General features: G+C 39.6%; 1 protein-coding gene across 1 annotated transcript in view; it reads left to right on the top strand.

Moving 5' to 3' along the window:
• The window catches only part of LOC126108116 (uncharacterized), a 212,891-nt gene that overhangs the window by 4,186 nt on the left and 190,100 nt on the right, over window positions 1-18,605 (top strand). The window contains exon 2 of the mRNA XM_049913347.1: window positions 15,443-15,605. Within this exon, the coding sequence (XP_049769304.1) occupies window positions 15,443-15,605 (163 nt within the window). The remainder of the gene's footprint in view (window positions 1-15,442; window positions 15,606-18,605) is intronic.

Below are 18,605 nucleotides of genomic sequence, written 5' to 3'. Positions count from 1 at the left end.
GGAATGTCAATTCCCATAATCGGGCAGGTAGGTTAGAAAATTCGAAAAGGGAAATGGATAGGTTGAAGTTAGTTGTAGTGAGAATTAGTGAAGTTCGGTGGCAGGAGGAACAAGACTTCCGGTCAGGTGGATACAGGTAATGCAGGTGTGGGTTTAATAATGAATAATAAAACAGTAATGCGGATAAGCTACTACGAACAGCATAGTGAACGCGTTATTGTAGCCAAGGTAGACATGAAGCCCATGCCTAACACAGTAGTAAAAGTTCATATGCCAACTAGCTCTGCAAGTGATGAAGAGATTGAAGAAATGTATTATGCGATAAAAGAAATTATTCAGATAGTTAAGGGAGACGAAAATTCAGTAGTCATGGGGGGACGAATGCAATAGTAGGAAAAGGAAGAGAAGGAAAAGTAGTAGGTGAATATGGACAGGGGATAAGGAATGAAAGAGGAAGCAACAGAGCATAGCTTAATCATAGCTGACACTTGGTTTAAGAATCATAAAAGAAGGTTGTATACATAGAAGAGGCCTGGAGACATCGGAAGGTTTTAGGTAAGTTATGTAATGGTAAGACAGAGATTTAGGAATCAGGTTTTATACTGTAAGACATTTCCAGGGGGAAATGTGGACTCTGACCACAGTTTATTGGTTATGAGCTGTAGATTAAAACTGAAGAAATTGCAAAAAGGTAGGAATACAAGGAGGTGGAACCTGGAGAAATTGAAAGAGCCAGAGGTTGTAGAGCATTTCAGAGAGAGCATTAGGGAACGATTGATAAGAGCGGGGGAAAGAAATACAGTAGAAGAATGAGTAGCTTTGGGAGATGAAATAGTAAAGGCAGCAGAGGATCAAGCAGGTAAAAAGATGGGAGCGAGTAGAAATCCTTGGGTAACAGAAGATATATTGAATTTAATTGATGAAAGATGAAAATATAAAAAAGCAGTAAATGAAGCAGGTGAAAAGAAATAAAAGAGTCTCAAAAATGAGATCAACAGAAAGTGCAAAATGGCTAAGGAGGGATGGCTAGAGGACAAATGTGAGGATTCAGAAGTATGTATCACTAGGTGTAAGATAGATACTGCTGACAGGAAAATTAGAGAGACCTTTGGAGAAAAGAGAACACCCTACGTATATCAAGAGCTCAGCTGCAAAACCTGTCCTAAGCCAAAGATGGGTAAGTAGAAAGGTGGAAGGAGTATAAAGAGGGTCTATACAAGGGCAATGTATTTGAGGGCAATGTTATGGAAAAGGAAGAGGACGTGGATGAAGATGAAATGGGAGATACGATACTTCATGAAGAATTTGACAGAGCACTGAAAGACCTAAGTCGAAACAAGGCCCCGGGAATAGACAACATTTCATTAGAACTACTGATAGCCTTGGGAGAACCAGCCATGACAAAACTCTTCCATCTGGTGAGCAAGATGTAGGAGATAGGTGAAATACCCTCAGACTTCAAGAAGAATACAATAATTGAAATACCAAAGAAAGCAGATGTTGACAGTTGTGTAAATTACCAAAATATCAGTTTAATAAGTTACAGTTGCAAAATACTATCACGAATTATGTACAGACAAATGGAAAAACTGGTAGAAGCCGACCTCAGGGAAGGTCCATTTGGATTTCATAGAAATGTTGGAACAACTTATCTTAGAAGATAGGTTAAGGAAAGGCAAACATGCATTTCTGGTGTTTTTAGACTTAGAGAAAGGTTTTGACAATATTGGCTGGAATACACTGTTTAAAATTCTGAAGGTAGCTGTGGTAAAATACAGGGAGCGAAAGGCTATTTATAGTTTGTATAGAAACCAGATGGCAGTCGTATGAGTCAAGGGGCACGAAAGGGAAGCAGTGGTTGAGAAGGGAGTGAGCCAGGGTTGTAGCACATCCCCAATGTTATTCAATCTGTATATTGAACAGGCAGTAAAGGGAACAAAAGAAAAATTTGGAGTAGGGATTAAAATCCATGGGGAAGAAATAACAACTTTGAAGTTTGCCAACGACACTGTAATTCTGTCAGAGACAGCAAAGGACCGGACCTGGAAGACCAGATGAATGGAATTGACAGTGTCTTGAAGGGAGGATATAAGATGAATCTCAACAAAAGCAAAACAAGGATAATGGAATGTAGTTGAATTAAATCTGGTGATGATGCTGAGGGAATTAGATTAGGAAATGGTACACTTAAAGTAGTAGGTGAGTTTTGCTATTTGGAGAGCAAACTAACTGATGATGGTCAAAGTAGAGAGGATATAAAATGTAGACTGGCAATGACAAGGAAAGCGTTTCTGAAGAAGAGAAATTTGTTAACATCGAGTTAGATTTAAGTGCAGGAAGTCCGTTCTGAAAGTATTTGTATGGAGTGTACCCATGTATGGAAGTGAAACATGGACAATAAACCGTTTAGTCAAGAAGAGAATAGAAGGTTTCAAAATGTGGTGCTACAGAAGAACGCTGAAGATTAGATGGGTAGATCACATAACTAATGAGGTGGTACTGTACAGAATTGGGGAGAAGAGGAATTTGTGGCACAGCTTGACTCGAAGACGAGATCAGTTGGTAGGATACATTCTGAGGCATCAAGGGATCACCAATTTAGTATTGGAGGCAGCGTGGAGGGTAAAAATCATATTGGAAGACCAAGAGATGAATACACTAAGCAGATTCAGAAGGATGTGGGTTGCAGTACTTATTCTGGGGTGATGAGGCTTGCGCAGTATAGAGTAGCATGGAGAGCCGCATTGAACCGGTCTCTGGACTGAAGACCACAGCAACAAAAAGTCGCCTTTGCATCACGTACAAATGTGCTAGTTTTCTAGGCTTCATCAAAAATTCTAGCCGACATTTTGTCATTTGATTTAATATTCATGGCAACTGTTCATGCTGAATCACACCATGGCAGAAATCATGGATTTAGCCACACCTAAATATAGATACAAGCCTATAAAGCAGCTAAAAAATTCGTTGTGCTGTTCTGAGAGCCAATGTTTGACCGACCACTGCTACTTTTCGTATGAACCAATCACACCAAAACTTCAGAGGTTTATTCCTACCTATGATGTCTATATATGGATCAAATTTAATTAACATTGGATGCCTAGATGAAAAGCTATGCATCTGCGAAGTTGGCCTAAATTTTCTGTGTACAAATTTAGGGTATTTGGGGGGGGGGGGGGGTGACAATATCTCAATTGTCTCTTGTTCAGTCGCTTTTTTCTTGCCACAGCTGGAAAGAGCATGCTTTAAGCTTTCAAACCTATTTGTTTAATTTATGGATCTTACATTTTGATGAGTAAGAATAAGTTTCAAAAGTTATTATTTTAGCACTTTGAGAATATTGAAAAGTGAAATGTTCTCCTCATTAAGTCACATGATTATTTTATTAAAGTATACAAATCAGTTTCAAACATTAATTTAAGATATTCCATAAAAAAGTATAATACACAACACAGCAAATTTGCAAAACAAAATTACTATAAAGTCAGCTCTACCATTTTGGCAAGAACTTGCGGATAACTTAGTATCTTCCTGATAATGATGATGATGGTGCTTCTAAAGCCACGAACATATGTTGTTCAGCAGGAATCCAGCAGGTGTCTTTAGCAGTTGGCCAGCAGATAGAACGCGCGCATAAAGCTGAGGAGAACATCTTGTTCATGTGAAACCCACCAAAAATTGTCATACGGACATGCAACATATTGTCCTGGTTGTAAACTTTGAATTGAGATTGCTGGAATTTCTTCATCTGCTTTGAAGGCATTAATGCTGTAGGGACATTGGAAACCCTTGTTTACTATAAGCTGGATACAAATAATAATAATAATCACAACTATTTGGCTTAAACGGATGATTTTCTCTTGTTCCAGATATGATATGTCCCCTGACAAACCTTATTTCTTGAACAGGTGGAATTTTTCAATTTCTTCTTTTGGTACTTAAAACAGCTTACTGCCTGGAATGCTATCATCACATGACTTGAACAAATCATATGGAGTCAATATTTGTTTATATAAGGGTCTCTGCATACTAGGCTGTTAGTGTTTTTGCCGTTCCCCCAATGGCGTCACAAGGCAATTTATCGTGGCTTGTTCCAAAAATAATCCATTTGATAAATGATGCCAAAATCTGTTTCATGCAGACATAAATTAATGAAATTTTTGAAATTATTATACAGAGCAGCTGAACCATCACCACAGCAATAAATTTTCTTAACGTTTTCAATCTTTGTCTTTAAAATGTGCTATTAACTATATTTGAAAGCATGGACAGCAATGGTATTGTGATGGAGATAGTTGCTGATCATAAAAATGCTAATACTCTGACATTCATTGCACCCAAAATAGACAACAAATGGATGTAATGTGGCCTGACTATTCTTCCAATGAAACCCTTGCACAGCATCTTGGATAAATAATGAATAATTCTCAGCAAAATCCATGACTATAATTAATTCATTTTTTGCAAGATTTCTTTTTAGCTGCTTAATGTATAAACTTCATTGTTTTGACTCAAAGCGATGGCTTCTTAAACCAATAATTTTCAGATCAGTGCCTCCATGAAATCTTCAACAGTTCTCTGATCTGTCTCTAATGTACATCTGTCAGTATGGACCCATTGCTTGTATTCTGTTGTTTCTTCAGGGTCGTAGCCTTTGAAAGCAGCTTCGAGAAAAGCCTCTAGTTGCATTTTTCCTGGACATTCCTCACAATGTTGCAGCATACAATCTTTTGATTCCAAACTGCATACAGTTTTTTTTTCATTAAATCCTTGCAGCCATCTTGGATGGATGTTACTGAAGCCAACATTAATTTGACATTTTGATGAATTGCACATCCAGGAGCACCAACTGTAATACACTATTTTGGCCTGAGCTCACAAAATTTTGAGAAGCTCTGTTGATTTCCACATTGCATAAGCAGTGAACATTTCTTTCAGGTTACAAAGAAGCAGCAGGCTTTTCTGCTTGTGAATCTTTTCCCCATTTATTCTTACTGCAACTGCAACACCAGGACATAAACGAGAAAACCCAACATCTTGGAAAAAAGTGAGGGCATTTTGTTTTACCTCATCATTGAGTTTTTCCCTTTTCGGTTAGCAGGAGTTACCAAAATCCCATCTTTAGTTCCATAGCCTTCTTCTGGCCCCTGTAGTCCAGCTGTTTGGGGCCAGTGTCAAAATTTGAACTTTGCTGCTATGCTTGCAGTCTGAAGCTTAATCTTATGTTCTTCAATTAAGATGTCCATTTCTTTACATTTTTGGCACTCTTCCATTTGTATTTGAACAATACCTACTTGGCTCACACCTGCAGCTGTAGCAATCACCTTACTAATGCTGCCTTGGGCTTTCAGAACTATGCGCTTTATATATCCCATTGAATCCCATTTGCTGATCCGCTGAAGCTCTAATTGTGACACTTCACGTGATGATAATGAAGTATTAGCAGTAAAGCGAGCATCAACATCCATGTCTCCAGTGGATGGTGACTCTTGCTTATCCTGGTGGGGTGATTCTTTTTGGGTCATTTCATGCCTACATTTGGTACAAATTTTCTGACCACTTTTAAAAGCTTCATTATTCAGTAACTTCAACCTGTCAGACATTGCAATGGTTACTGGCATTAAAGCCTTCTTGCTTATGTGTTTTTCTTTGGCAAATGGGTTGCAGCATGCCTTTTGCATGAATTGAAATTTTGTCATAAAAAAGGCATTATGGTATGAACAAATTTGAGCATCTTCAGTAAAATCAACCCAGACCTATATCGTTGAAGCTCCTTGTCCTTTGGTGACATTTCCTTAACTGGTTGTAGTTGACTTTGCCACAATAGAATGGTGATGACTTACGACAATCAGCTTTATCTGATCTACCAAAGCAGCAGGGTGCAAGAGTCTCATGGTTCATTCCATACAATAATTTATTAACCTATAACAAGCAATTTTGAAAGCTCATGAATATTCTGGTTTGAAACACAATGTAATATGCTGTTACACATAGTGATGCGTATGAAACATTCGCTTAAAATCTCACAGTTTTTGTTATTTATTTGTAATCAATTCAGTCTTGTTGGTATGTAAAATATACAAATTAGACTATCAAAACATAGTGCTTACCTTCAGCTACAACAATGATTATTGGTTATTCAAATGCTCAGTTCTCAACACTAAGATTGTACAATGTCAGCACCAAAGATAACACCGCACAGAAGACTGTCACTGGGAAAATTGCCAATAATGAAAGCAACAGGTGAAATTTGTGGTTCAGCAATGTATCACTGCTGTGACGATAAGGCCTTAAGCAACTATTGCTGATTTATAATACTGATGGAAACTGAATGACAATGCATATATGCACCACCATGCATTGTAGAGTTAAAATGTTCTAAAGCATCATGGCATTCCATTATGATCTAGATTTTATAATCTTAAGACCATTTTCTGAGGCTTTTTTATCTTTATCTTCTACACCGTAAAATAATGTAAACGTTTCTTATTAGTACAGTTACATTCCCTAAACCACAGGCAAATCTTTTGCCATTAAATACGCTACAGTTACGCATATTTTGATTTAAAAGTTCAAATTGTATTAATTTTTGTATTTATTGATAATCCATTTTTCTTAACTTTGATGGATATTTTAAGTCATCAAAATGCAAGATCCAGAAATTAAACAATATAGCTGTGAAAGCTTAAAGCATGCTCTTTCCAGCTGTTGCTATTAAAAAAGGATTAAATAAAAAACAGTTGAAATATTGCCCTCCCCACCCCCCCCCAAAAAAAAAAAAAAAAAAAAAAAAACAACCTAAAATTTGCTCTTAGAAAGCTTGGGCCAACTTCGCAGATGCATATTGTTTCATCTAGGCATCCAATGTTAACTGGATTTGATCCATATATAATCATATGTAGGAATAACTCCCTGAAGTTTTGGTGTGATGGGTTCATATGAAAAGTAACAATTGTTGGTTAAACCTTGGCTCTCAGAATAGTGTGATGAATCTTGTAGCCACTTTAGAGGATTGTATCTATATTTACGTGTGGCTAAATCCCTAATTTTTGCTATGGTGTGATTCAGCGTAAAAAGTTGTTTGTGTATATTAAAGCAAACAACCAAGTGTTTGCTGTAACTTTTAAAAAAGCCTAGCAAACTTGGCATATTTGCACTTTCATACATGATACGAAGAGAGTAGCCTCTCTTTAAAAGCCCCTAAAATTCAGCAACTGAAGACACTGGACTGAAATTTGGTATATAACCATCAAACACTATAGAGGACCTTTACGCAAAATTTCATTAGATTTGGAGACGGTAGAGTGGGACACTTTTTACTATTGGTCCCTTTGACATGGAATGACCCTATATACTCCTTCCACCTTTCTGCTTTCCCTTCTTTGCTTAGGACTGGTTTTCCATCTGAGCTCTTGACAGCTTGACAGCTGCTTCTCTGTTCTCCAAAGGCTTCTTTATTTTTCCTGTAACCTATATCTATCTTTCTACTAGTTATATATGAAACTAAATTCTTATGTTTGTACTAAAGCCATTCCTGCTTATCCATTTTGCACTTCCTGTCAACCAGTTTTTAGGTGCATCTATTCCCTTTCATGTGCTTCTGATGCTGCACTTCTATCCTGTCTACTTTTATCAGTTAAATTCATTGTCTCTCGTGTTAGTCAATAATTTCTACCAGACCGTGCCTTTCTACTTACTTTATTCTGTTCTGCCTTCACTGTTTCTCCATTTACTGTTTACTGTTTACTGTTTACCTTTCTCCTGTTGTCAGTTATTACCTCTAATGCTCCCTTTGAAACTCTCATAAGTCTCTCTTTTCAGCTTAGTCATGTCCCATCACCTTAGTTTCCCACCTTTCTGCTATTTCTTCAGTTTTAATCTACAGTCCATAACCATTAAATTTTGTTCAGAAACACATGTTCCCCTGAAAATACCTTGGTTTAAAATCTGTTCTTACCATTATATAACCCGTGTGAAATCTTTTAGATAACCTTCATTCATGATTCGTAAACCAACTGTTAGAGAAGATTAAGTTATGCTCTGTGTAAAATTCTATAAGGCAAGTTCCTCTATCATTCCTTCTCCCCTCACCCCGCCCCCTCCCATTCGTACGAGGTGTGACAATAAAGTAATGAGAGACTGATTTTCTTTGCAAGATGTGACAACCCTGCAGGCTTGTATAGGCACAATATCTTTGACCTCCGTCTATAAGCTGCTTATAGTACAAGTGGCATATCTATGCAACTGCTCAGTCGTGACTTGTGCTGTAATAAGTTAACACGTGTTTGTGTCTCTCGTCATGAAAATGGAACCGCATAATATTGAGCAACAGTATGCCATTTCTTTTTGCATGAAATTGGGTGAAAACGTGATGACAACTTACGTTAAGCTTCAGAAGGCTTTTGGAGAGGAGGTAATGTCAAGAGCTCAAGTTTGTTGTTGGCATAAAATATTTTGTGAAGGCAGAACTAATGTTGAAGATGAAGACCACAGTGGACGACCATCAACCTCACGGAACTCGTACGATCTGATCGAAGATTATCCATGAATATGATTGCAGAAGAACTGAACATCAATCAAGAAACAGTTCGTCTAATAATAATTGGAATCTGCATAACGATAATGCGCCATCCTATACTGCTCTATCAGTACAGCAATTTTTAAGCTAAAAACAACTTTCAGTACTACCACAGCCACCTTATTCACCAGATATCGCTCTGTGCACCTTTTTTCTATTTCCGAGAGTCAAAACGGCAGTCGAGGGACACTGTTTTCAAATAACACAAGATGTCCAAAAAGCTGTGACGAGGGTCTTGGAGGATATTACAGAAAATGTGTTCCAGAAATGTTAACATCAATGGCAGAAGCACTGGAAAAAGTGTGTGCAGTCAGAAGAGAACTACTCTGAAGGAGACAACACTAAACTTGATTAAAACAATAAGCAACATTTTTTTCACAGGAGTCTCATTACTTTGTCATACCTCGTATTTACTTACTGTGCTTCCTTCCCTCCTTTTTGTACCATTGAATTCTAGTCACCCATCACAATTAAATTTTTGTCTCCTCTGTCTACTGGTATCTGAATAATTTCTTCAACAAGATCACATATTTCTTCAATCTCTTCATCTGCAGAGCTAGTTGGCATATAGACTTGTACTGTTGTGGTAGGTGTTGGCTTTGTATTTCTCTTGGCTATGATAATGTGTTCACTGTTACTCCTGCACTACATCTGTTTGATTTTCCGTCAACAATCCTAAACTCACCTGGCCAGAAGTTCCATTCCCACTGTTTCTAAGTTCTTCAACCTATCATTTTCTCTTTTTAAATTCTCGAACCTACCTATCTCATTAAGGTGTCTAACATTCCACGTTCTGACCCGTAGGATGTGAGTTCTGGTTTTCCTAATGACAGTATCCTCCCAAGCAGCCCCCACGTGGAGATCTGAATGACAAACTATTTTTACCTCCAGAAAATTTTATCCGAGAGGATACCATCATCATTTAACTGTGCAGTACAGCTGCATGTCCCCGGGAAATATAATGGCTGTAGTTTCCCTTGCTTTCAGCCCTTCACAGTACCAGCACAACGATGCCACACTGACTTGTGGTCAGTACTGAAAAGACAGGAACAACCTGTTTTTCTGGCCTCTACACAGGTAGACTTCTTTTGTGGTCACACATATACAATATGGCTGGCTGCATCGTTAAGGCACGAGTCACCTGACTTCGGCAAAGTCCGTGGTCCGTGGGAGCAAAATCGGGTTCTATCTGAATCATATATTTATTAACAAAGAGATAGAGGGGCTGGCCAGTACTTACCTCAGCTCAGTACAGCCGATAGATACACATAAAACAGAACCGAAAATTCATGTTCCTAGCTTTCGGAACAAATGTTCCTTCATCGGGGAGGAAAGAGGGGAAAGAAAGGGAAGAAGGGAAAGGAGATTCAGTTACTCACAACCCAGGTTATGAAGCAACAGGGAAAGGAAAATAGGGAGGGTAGCAAGGATGGAGGCATGGTTGTCAGAGGGAAGCCAAAGATATTCTACTGTAAGTACTGTGCCAGCTTCAAACCAAAGAGGATGCATACAGAAGTAAAGAGGTATATAGTATAAAGATAAACACAACTATGTAGGATTAGTATTTGTTTCACATCTTTATATGAGATTTTCCATTAATCATTTAGATCATATATTTATTAGCCAGAATTGAAATTTCCAAGTCAGCATATTCCAATACATTGTAGGAGTGGCTGATGAAGTTTTCATTTTACTTGTTTAAGTGGTTGATCATCCATTTGCTGCCTCACGTCTACTGGCAATCTGTTAAAGGCACTTGCACCAGTCTATAAAACTGCATCCTGAAAACAAGAGAGGGGTATTTAGTGTAAGTGGAAATTATTATAACTTCTAATGTTGTGTTTGGGAATTACGAAGTTCATTCTAAATCCACTACTATTATTAACTGCAGATAACATGTACTGGGATGTAAGTGTAAGCATTCTCAGGTCTCTGAAAGGACTTAAGCTAGAAGTTCGGTTATCTACTCTACACAGTATTCTGATTGCGTGCATCTGTAGAATAAATGCTTACTTCACATCAGCTGCAACATCCCAGCAGATAATGCCACAGGACAGAACTGAATGAAAGTTTGCTCACAAGGAGCAGTCCCAAACAATGGGATCAGCTTTTTTAAATCATCTATACAGTGACGTAGGTTTCACACCTAGCAGCGATTCATCCTAGTAGACCCTCGTTCGCGAGTTACTTATGAAAACAAAAATTAGGAATTTTGCCTGATAACTTTGGCTTTAAGAAATGGACTCGAGAATAGACTGATTGCGCAGTGTAATGGTCAAGATACAAGACTTGTGTGAAAGGTCGTGGGTTTGTATCTTACCAGGTAATTCAATTTTTTAAATCTTCATTGAAATGACTTAACAAATGATCGGTTAAATGTACACCTGTTGTTTATGGATGCTAGGTTCAATTGGCGCCAATTTGTATGTCAGGAATAAAATCAGTCTCGAAACATTTTGGATGGACGGTGCATTTTGGAGGAGAGCGAGCGAATGAGGAAGCATTGTAGGTTTCTTTAAGATATTGTAGACACCAACTGCATTTTCAACTTTTTGCGGCATAGTGACTAGTCCATTAAATTTCGGGCATGTAGCCACGCAAATAAAATTTCTTCCACTGATAATTCGGTCACGTATCATCCGGCTATCCTCGGACTGAGTCAAGAGACTGACGAGAAGGTGCCAAGCGTGGCCTTAAATGCTCCACCGTCATGGTACACACCTGCGAATCCCAGACGCCGGTCATCAGCAAAGAGATACGCTTACACACGCACCGCCTGTGGCAAGGCGTACAGACATTAGCTTCGCTTGTCAGTGTATGTTCAGTGGTAATGACACCGTGACGACTTCTCTGCAGTTTAATTAAACCGAGAGCCGAATTCCATGCTTTATCCAAATTAAAACCATTATCTTTATTAAATTATTAGCTAATCTAATCTCTCTAGCTTCCTTGAAGGTAGAATCTCAAAAGGAAGAGGTGGACGTTAGAATCTTCACATCACTATTGTTCATGGAATGCTCTGTATCAATACAGTGTTCGGCTACAGCTGACTTGTCTGGCTGTGAAAAGTGTGGGCATCTTCGATGTTCTGCACGTCTCTCATGAACGGTGTATGTTGTTTGACCTATGTATGAGTTCTCACAATTTCTGCAATCTAATAAACACCCGCCTTATAAAGCAATAAATCGTCCTTTACAGAGCCGAGTAAAGCTTCAATCCTCGTGGGAGGCCAGAAGATCACCTTAACACAGTGTTTCTTGAGAATACGGCCTATCTTCGAGGAAAGAGCACCCACATAGGGCGAAAACACAGTTGATCTGAAGGAATTACTATCTTCTTCCCCATCACGTACCTGCATTTTAAGTTTTTACCTTCAATTCTCAACGAATCTGTTGCGGAGGAAATCCATTCACTTTAAAAATGCTCTTGAGGTATGTGAGCTCTTCTTGCAAATTATCTTTATTTGATATACAGTGCACGCTATGAACTAAGGTCTTAAGGACACCTACGGTCTGTGAAGGGTGATGGCAGCTGCTGGCATGAAGATATAGATTTGTATGTGTAGGTTTACGATATATGGCATGTCCTAATGTGCCATCAACTTTACAGTGAACAACAACATCCAAAAAGGGGAAGCAGCAGTCTTTTTCTATTTCCATAGTAAATTTGATACAAGCATGGACAGAATTAAAATGCTCAAAAAATCTATGTAATTCATCCATCCCATGTGGCCATACTACAAATGTGTCATCCACGCACATCCAGAAGACCGTTGTTTTAAAATTTGCTGTCTCCAGTGCCTTGTCCTCAAAGGCTTCCATGAATAAATTAGCTACCAGAGGGGAGAATGGGCTTCCCATAGCAACTCCGTCAGTCTTCTCATAAAATTCACCATTAAACTGAAAATAAGGTGACAGAAGCACATGTTCAAATAAGGCTGTTACGTTCTTATCAAAATGTAGGCTGATATGACGTAAAGAGTCCTTTAACCTTGGTAAATAATGACGACACGTCAAAACTAATGAGCACATACGCACCATTTAGTGTGACATTACTGAGTATCGGAATAAAATCCATAGTATTACAAATGCGGTGATTACATTTTCCTACCAATTGTGTTAATAAGGAAGCTAAATATTTGGTAGAAAAATACATTGGTGAACCAATAGTGCTCGTTACAGGCCTCCTAGACAGATCCTCTAGATACTCATCTTTACCCATCTTGTGAACTTTAGGAAGCCCATAAAATCACGATGGTACTGCACCTCGCACTTTTAAACTTCTTATGACTTCATTTGGTAGTGATGAAGTGTTCAGCAAGGCAGCAGTCCTTACTGTGACGTTGTTGGTAGGATCTTTGTTGATCTTCTGGTATGTGCCAGAACTAAGTAGACCACATATCTTTTCCTTGTGGACTTTCCGAGGCAAAAGGATGGTAGCATTACCTTTATCAGCACGCAGGACGACTATCCTCGTGCAGCTTCCGTATCGCAAATCTCTCTTCCTTGGAAACATTACATCTTTGTGAACGATGTTTTGTAATTTCTCGGTCGCTTTCACGTCTGATTTCTTCACCTGAATCCTGTGTTAACAGTCGGACAGCTTCTTCGATTGCACTGACGAAAGATTACATCGGCAAAGTCTTTGGAGCAGGGGCAACATTCAGCCCTTCACTTGAGACGGATAATGTAGCTTTGTCAGGATCCTTACCCGTCAAATTTGTGACGGGGTGTCAAATAACCAGTACACCTGAGAAGGCTTGTCTACTCTGCTATACTTGGCAATTTGTCTTTTTGTAGCCACTTCACGAACCCAGTCAGACTTAGCCCATGCCGTGCCATCGATCCAGTCCCGTGAGTCAGGAGATAAAACAGCTGCTATCTTCAAATGCAGATGGTACAGGTGTGCAGAAACAATATCCAACTTCCGACAAGTAAAATGAATTCTTTCTCTGACAATAGCACAACTAGTCCTATGTAAAATTCTATTTACTGCTGCGTTCTTGACAAAGTGAACCAATCTTGAAAATATAGAGATTAGATTATCTGATAATTTAATAAATAGAGATAATGGTCTTAATTTGGACAAAACATAGAATCCGGCTCTTGGGATAATTAAACTGCAGAGAAGTTGTCACGGTGTCATTGCTGCTGAACATACATTGATTAGCGAATCGAATGTCTGTACCCCTTCACCACAGGCGGTGTATGTGTAACTGTACCAGGCCTGTCGAAAAAGTATCTGACCTTTGGCCAGAAAACGCATTTCGAATACCTGACAGGACTGGGAACCTAACCCCTTTCAAAGTAGGCCCCTTGTGCTTGCACACACTTAGCCCAACGATCCTTCCACTGCTGGAAACACCTCTGGAAGTCTTCTTCTGGAATGGTGTTCAGCTCTGTTGTCGTGTTCCGGATTATCTCTTCTCTACTCTCAGAACGGGATCCTTTCAGTGGCGTCTTCAATTTTTGAAGCAACGACAAGTCACAAGGAGCCGTGTCAGGAGAGTAGGGAGGTTGGCGAACGGCTGTAATTCCGTGTTTGGCCAAGAAATTTCGGATTACATGGGATGAATGTGCAGGGCCGTTGTAGTGATGCAGTTGCCAGTGTTTCGCTGTCCACACGTCTGGTCTTTTGTGCTGAACTGCATCACAGAATTGCCGGAGAACGTCTCGATAGTACTCCTCTGTCGCTGTTTGTCCTTCCGGAGCGTATTCGTGATGCACAATTCCACGGACGTCAAAGAAGACGGTCAGCATCACCTCGATTTTGCTTTGCATCTGTCGCACTTTCTTTGGTCTCGGGGACTCAGGGATGCTTCCGCTGCGACGACTGTCTTTTTGTTTCTGGGTCATACCTGTACACCCGTGACTCATCTCCAGTTATCGCGGTGTTCAGAAACCCAGCATCAATGTCGGTGGTGTCTAGAAGGACCCACGCAACATCAGAATGGAGGTCTTTTTGTTCCAGTGACAACTCGGACACAAATTTCTCAGCCAGTCGGTGCACGTTCAAATCGTCACACAAAATTGCACGTGCAGAATCTTCCATCACTCGAATCTCTCAGGCAACCTCCCGCACGGTCAAATGACGATCTGCCGTCGCGAAATTTTGCACCCTCTCGACAACAGCTGCGGCCCGAGCAGTTCGGGTCCTGCGAGAACGCCGGTCACTCTACGCTGATGTGCGGCCATTTTTGAATCGGTTGAACCACACCTTAATTTGTGTTGCAGCTATTGCATTGTTTTGCTTTGAGAATCGCCAAGCTTTTGACAAAATTTGATGCGGTATCTTTGCTCAACACGTTCAGTCATCTGGAGAGAATCTGTAATCTGACGAACACGTCTCGTAGCACCTCACTCAGTGACCGGCAGGCAGTGACTGACACTGGAAGGTGCGGACAAAATTCACACGCGCACATAAAGGTCTCTTCCTCTACGGTGTACAGTGGCGCCACACTATCGTCTCTATTGTGCGTGGGAAAATCAGAGGTCGGATACTTTTTAGACAGACCTTGTATCTCTTTGCTGCCGACCAGCCTCTGTGACTCGCAGGCGTGTGCCACAGTGGTGGAGCGTATGAAGCTGCGCTTGGCACCTCGTCGTCAGTCTCTTAACTCACTCTGAGGATGACCGGACGATATGCCACCGAAATGACAGTGGAAGAAATTTTATTTGCGTAGCTGCATGCCCAAAATATAGTGGACTATTTTAGATCCACATTTTACTTTAGATTGTAGGTTGCTTTCAGATATTGTAGACCAATTTTCCTTTAAATCATAAGTTGCCTTCGGATACTGTAGACCCACATTTTCCTTTAGATCGTGCTGCACGCTATACTTACCGATAATATACTTTCTCGTAGGTATGCCATCGTCACTTCACAGAATCCGACATTCGCCGCTGTACCAAATATTATGACAAAGCGAGAAACAGAACACTTACAGTCAGGCTTGACAAACCCAGACTGCAAGAGGATGCTATCCCGTCGGTGTTTGCCTGCTGGTACAATAGAGGAACCATGAAGTGTAAGTAATTGTATAGCTCACATCCAGAACTTTATATTGTTTACTCACTCCCATCTACATCAGCTTGGCCACTGTTTTTGTAACTGATTCTGAACACATTGTTAAGAGCGTGTGCAGGGGAGGGGGCGCACTTAGAAAAGATTTCATCTCCTCTTTGCTCTGTTGTTGTTGTAAGGAAATTTACTACTGCTACTCTAATTTCTCTTGAAGAATGCTGCGCAAACACCATATATTGTCTATTAACATATGCAAGTGTGTGTGTGTGGGGAGAGAGAGAGAGAGAGAGAGAGAGAGAGAGAGAGAGAGAGAGAGAGAGAGAGAGTCCGACCCTTCATACAAGTCTATTGAAACAATCATTCTGAATGTTATTTCATTAACATATCATTTGTTTGAATAAAAATCACAATTATTGTCAGAGGTATATGATCCTCAAGAACTATGGCCTGATATGCTAGGATCTTCTGCAGTCACACCTGCACAAGTACTTCCAATTCTGAAGTTACTGTAACCATTGTCTCATCTCGATGGCATGAGCTCGATATGTTAAAAGTTCTTTGTCTAAGAGGTCTGTGGCTTTCACCCTTGGTACAGAATTTGAATTCAATCAGTTAATGCAAAGGGCACATGGCACACCCTCATGTTATTTTTTATTTCATTTCTTATGATGTTAGATAATAGTTTCAGTATTCCCCTTTAATGATCTTTAATACATATTTAATTTTTTCCTTTATTATTTTTGTGGGAGAGGGGGGATCCATATTTCATGTATATTATTGTATGGAAAGTATAGACTTTTTTGTGAGCAGAATTAACTTTCTTAGCACTGTTGGTACTTTATTTTTTTAGATTTAGTGCTATTTATTTTAAGAAAATGTTTGCGGGTGCATTGCATTATTTATAACACCTATGTAAGTATGGTGGAGATGCCAAGGAGTGTAATATTGTCTGTTCATATCTGTGAAGTGTTTATTATTTTCATTTCTGTTGCTTTTTCAGTGGGCACAATTTTTTACACATTGTGTTGAATTTCAGTTTTTGTTTTCTTCCCTGCTAAAAACCTCATATTCCCAAGTATACCCCCATTAGTTGGCAGATTTTGTTCTCGTAATATTTTTATGTTGTCAGTTACATCATTCCATTACTCATTTACTGCTGCACGGTTCCCTTTGATCAGTGTAGTTTGCATTGTGCCAGAAAGCACCTCTGTGCAATGCAGTGAAAGCAGTAGGGAAGCGTGGCCAGGGTGGTGAGTTCTTGTATGTGGGAGAAGAGAAGTGGCAAACAGGTGGCACAAAACAGCCTGGTAAATACATTTTCGGACGTCTTTTCTTACCATTGCACATAAGCAGCTTCAAATCAAATTGCAGTTGTGCGAATGGATTTGCGATTTCCTGTCAGAAGGGTCACAGTTCATAGTAAGGAATGGAACGTCATCCAGTAGAAGGGAAGTGATATCAGGCATTCCCCAAGGAATGTAGGTTACCTGCATCCCTAATATTATGTAAATAATTTAGGAGACAATCTGTGCAGCCATCTGAGATAGCCTGCAGATAATGCTTTTGTGTAGTATCTTGTAAAAGCGTAAGAAGATCAAAGCCAATTGCAAAGTCATTTAGACACAATAAATGTATGGTGCCAAAAATGGTAATTGATTCTAAAGAATGAAAAGTGTGAGATCATCCACATGAATACTGAAAGGAATCCGTTAAATTTTGATTACTGAACAACTCGCAGAAATCTAAAGGCGTCAGCCCATTTAAACACATGGGGATAACAATTATGTACAATTTAAATTGGAACGACCGTGTTTGATGATGTTGTGGCAAAGGGGAGACAAAAATGGCGTTTTATTGGTAAAAACTGTGAAGAAGCAACTGGTCTCCTAAATGACACAACCAGTCACTAATAATTTTTAAATGTTTTGTTTCAGTGCCACAACCTGTTTCAGGCAGCCATTCCCATCTTGAATTGGCTAATATTTTGAGTTAAATAGATGTTTTTTTTTAATCAACAGCATTTTATCTGCTCCAACAGTAAGTTCCAGTAGATGATTATTTGTTTGTTGTGGTCCAAGTGGTTTTCCAGGTCAATGTATATGTTGTCAAATGTATCTTTGCATAATGATAATCTTTGCACTGTAAACAGAAACATAAAGTGTATAGCACATGCGTGATGCTCAACACTGACAATAATAATCTTACAAAGTATGCTGCAGTAATTTATTTACAACATGTGTGTTGTTTGTAATTCAAAAACATACACATTGATCTGGAAAACTACATGTACCACAACAAAACAAATCACCATCTATTGGGACTTAATTGTAACTGCACACGACATATTGTTGATAAAAAAAACATTCATATAACTGAAAATGTTAGCCATCTGAAGATGGGCGTGGTAGCCCACAACTGGTTGTGGTACAGAACTAAAGCATTCAAAAAGTGTTAGTGGCTGCTTGTGTCATTAACAGCTGTGGAATTCACAAGATACCAGCATAAATGAAATAATCATGTTGCATTGTCTCAAAATAGGCGAGAGACTAATACAGATACAATATGTGATCAAAAGTATACGGACACCACCAAAAACATGGAAAAAAAATGCTTCTTTACAGAGCGTAGGGGAACGATGCGGGAGACCCGCACCGCCGTACTAGGCAAGGTCCTAAGGGAGGTGGTTTGCCGTTGCCTTCCTCCGACCGTAATGGGGATGAATGATAATGATGAAGACGACACAACAACACCCAGTCATCTCGAGGCAGGAAAAATCCCTGACCCCGCCGGGAATCGAACTCGGGACCCCGTGCTCGGGAAGCGAGAACGCTACCGCGAGACCATGAGGGGCGGACCAAAAACATACGTTTTTCATATTAGGTGAATTGTGCTGCCACCTTCTGACAGGTACTCCATATCGGCGACCCCATTAGTCATTAGACATCGTGAGAGAGCAGAATGGGGCACTCTGTGGAACTCACGAACTTCGAACGTGGGCAGGTGA

The sequence above is a fragment of the Schistocerca cancellata genome, chromosome 11 (assembly GCF_023864275.1).
Source record: "Schistocerca cancellata isolate TAMUIC-IGC-003103 chromosome 11, iqSchCanc2.1, whole genome shotgun sequence".
Classification (NCBI taxonomy): Eukaryota; Metazoa; Arthropoda; class Insecta; order Orthoptera; family Acrididae; genus Schistocerca; species Schistocerca cancellata.
This window is presented reverse-complemented; position numbering and strand designations above follow the sequence as displayed.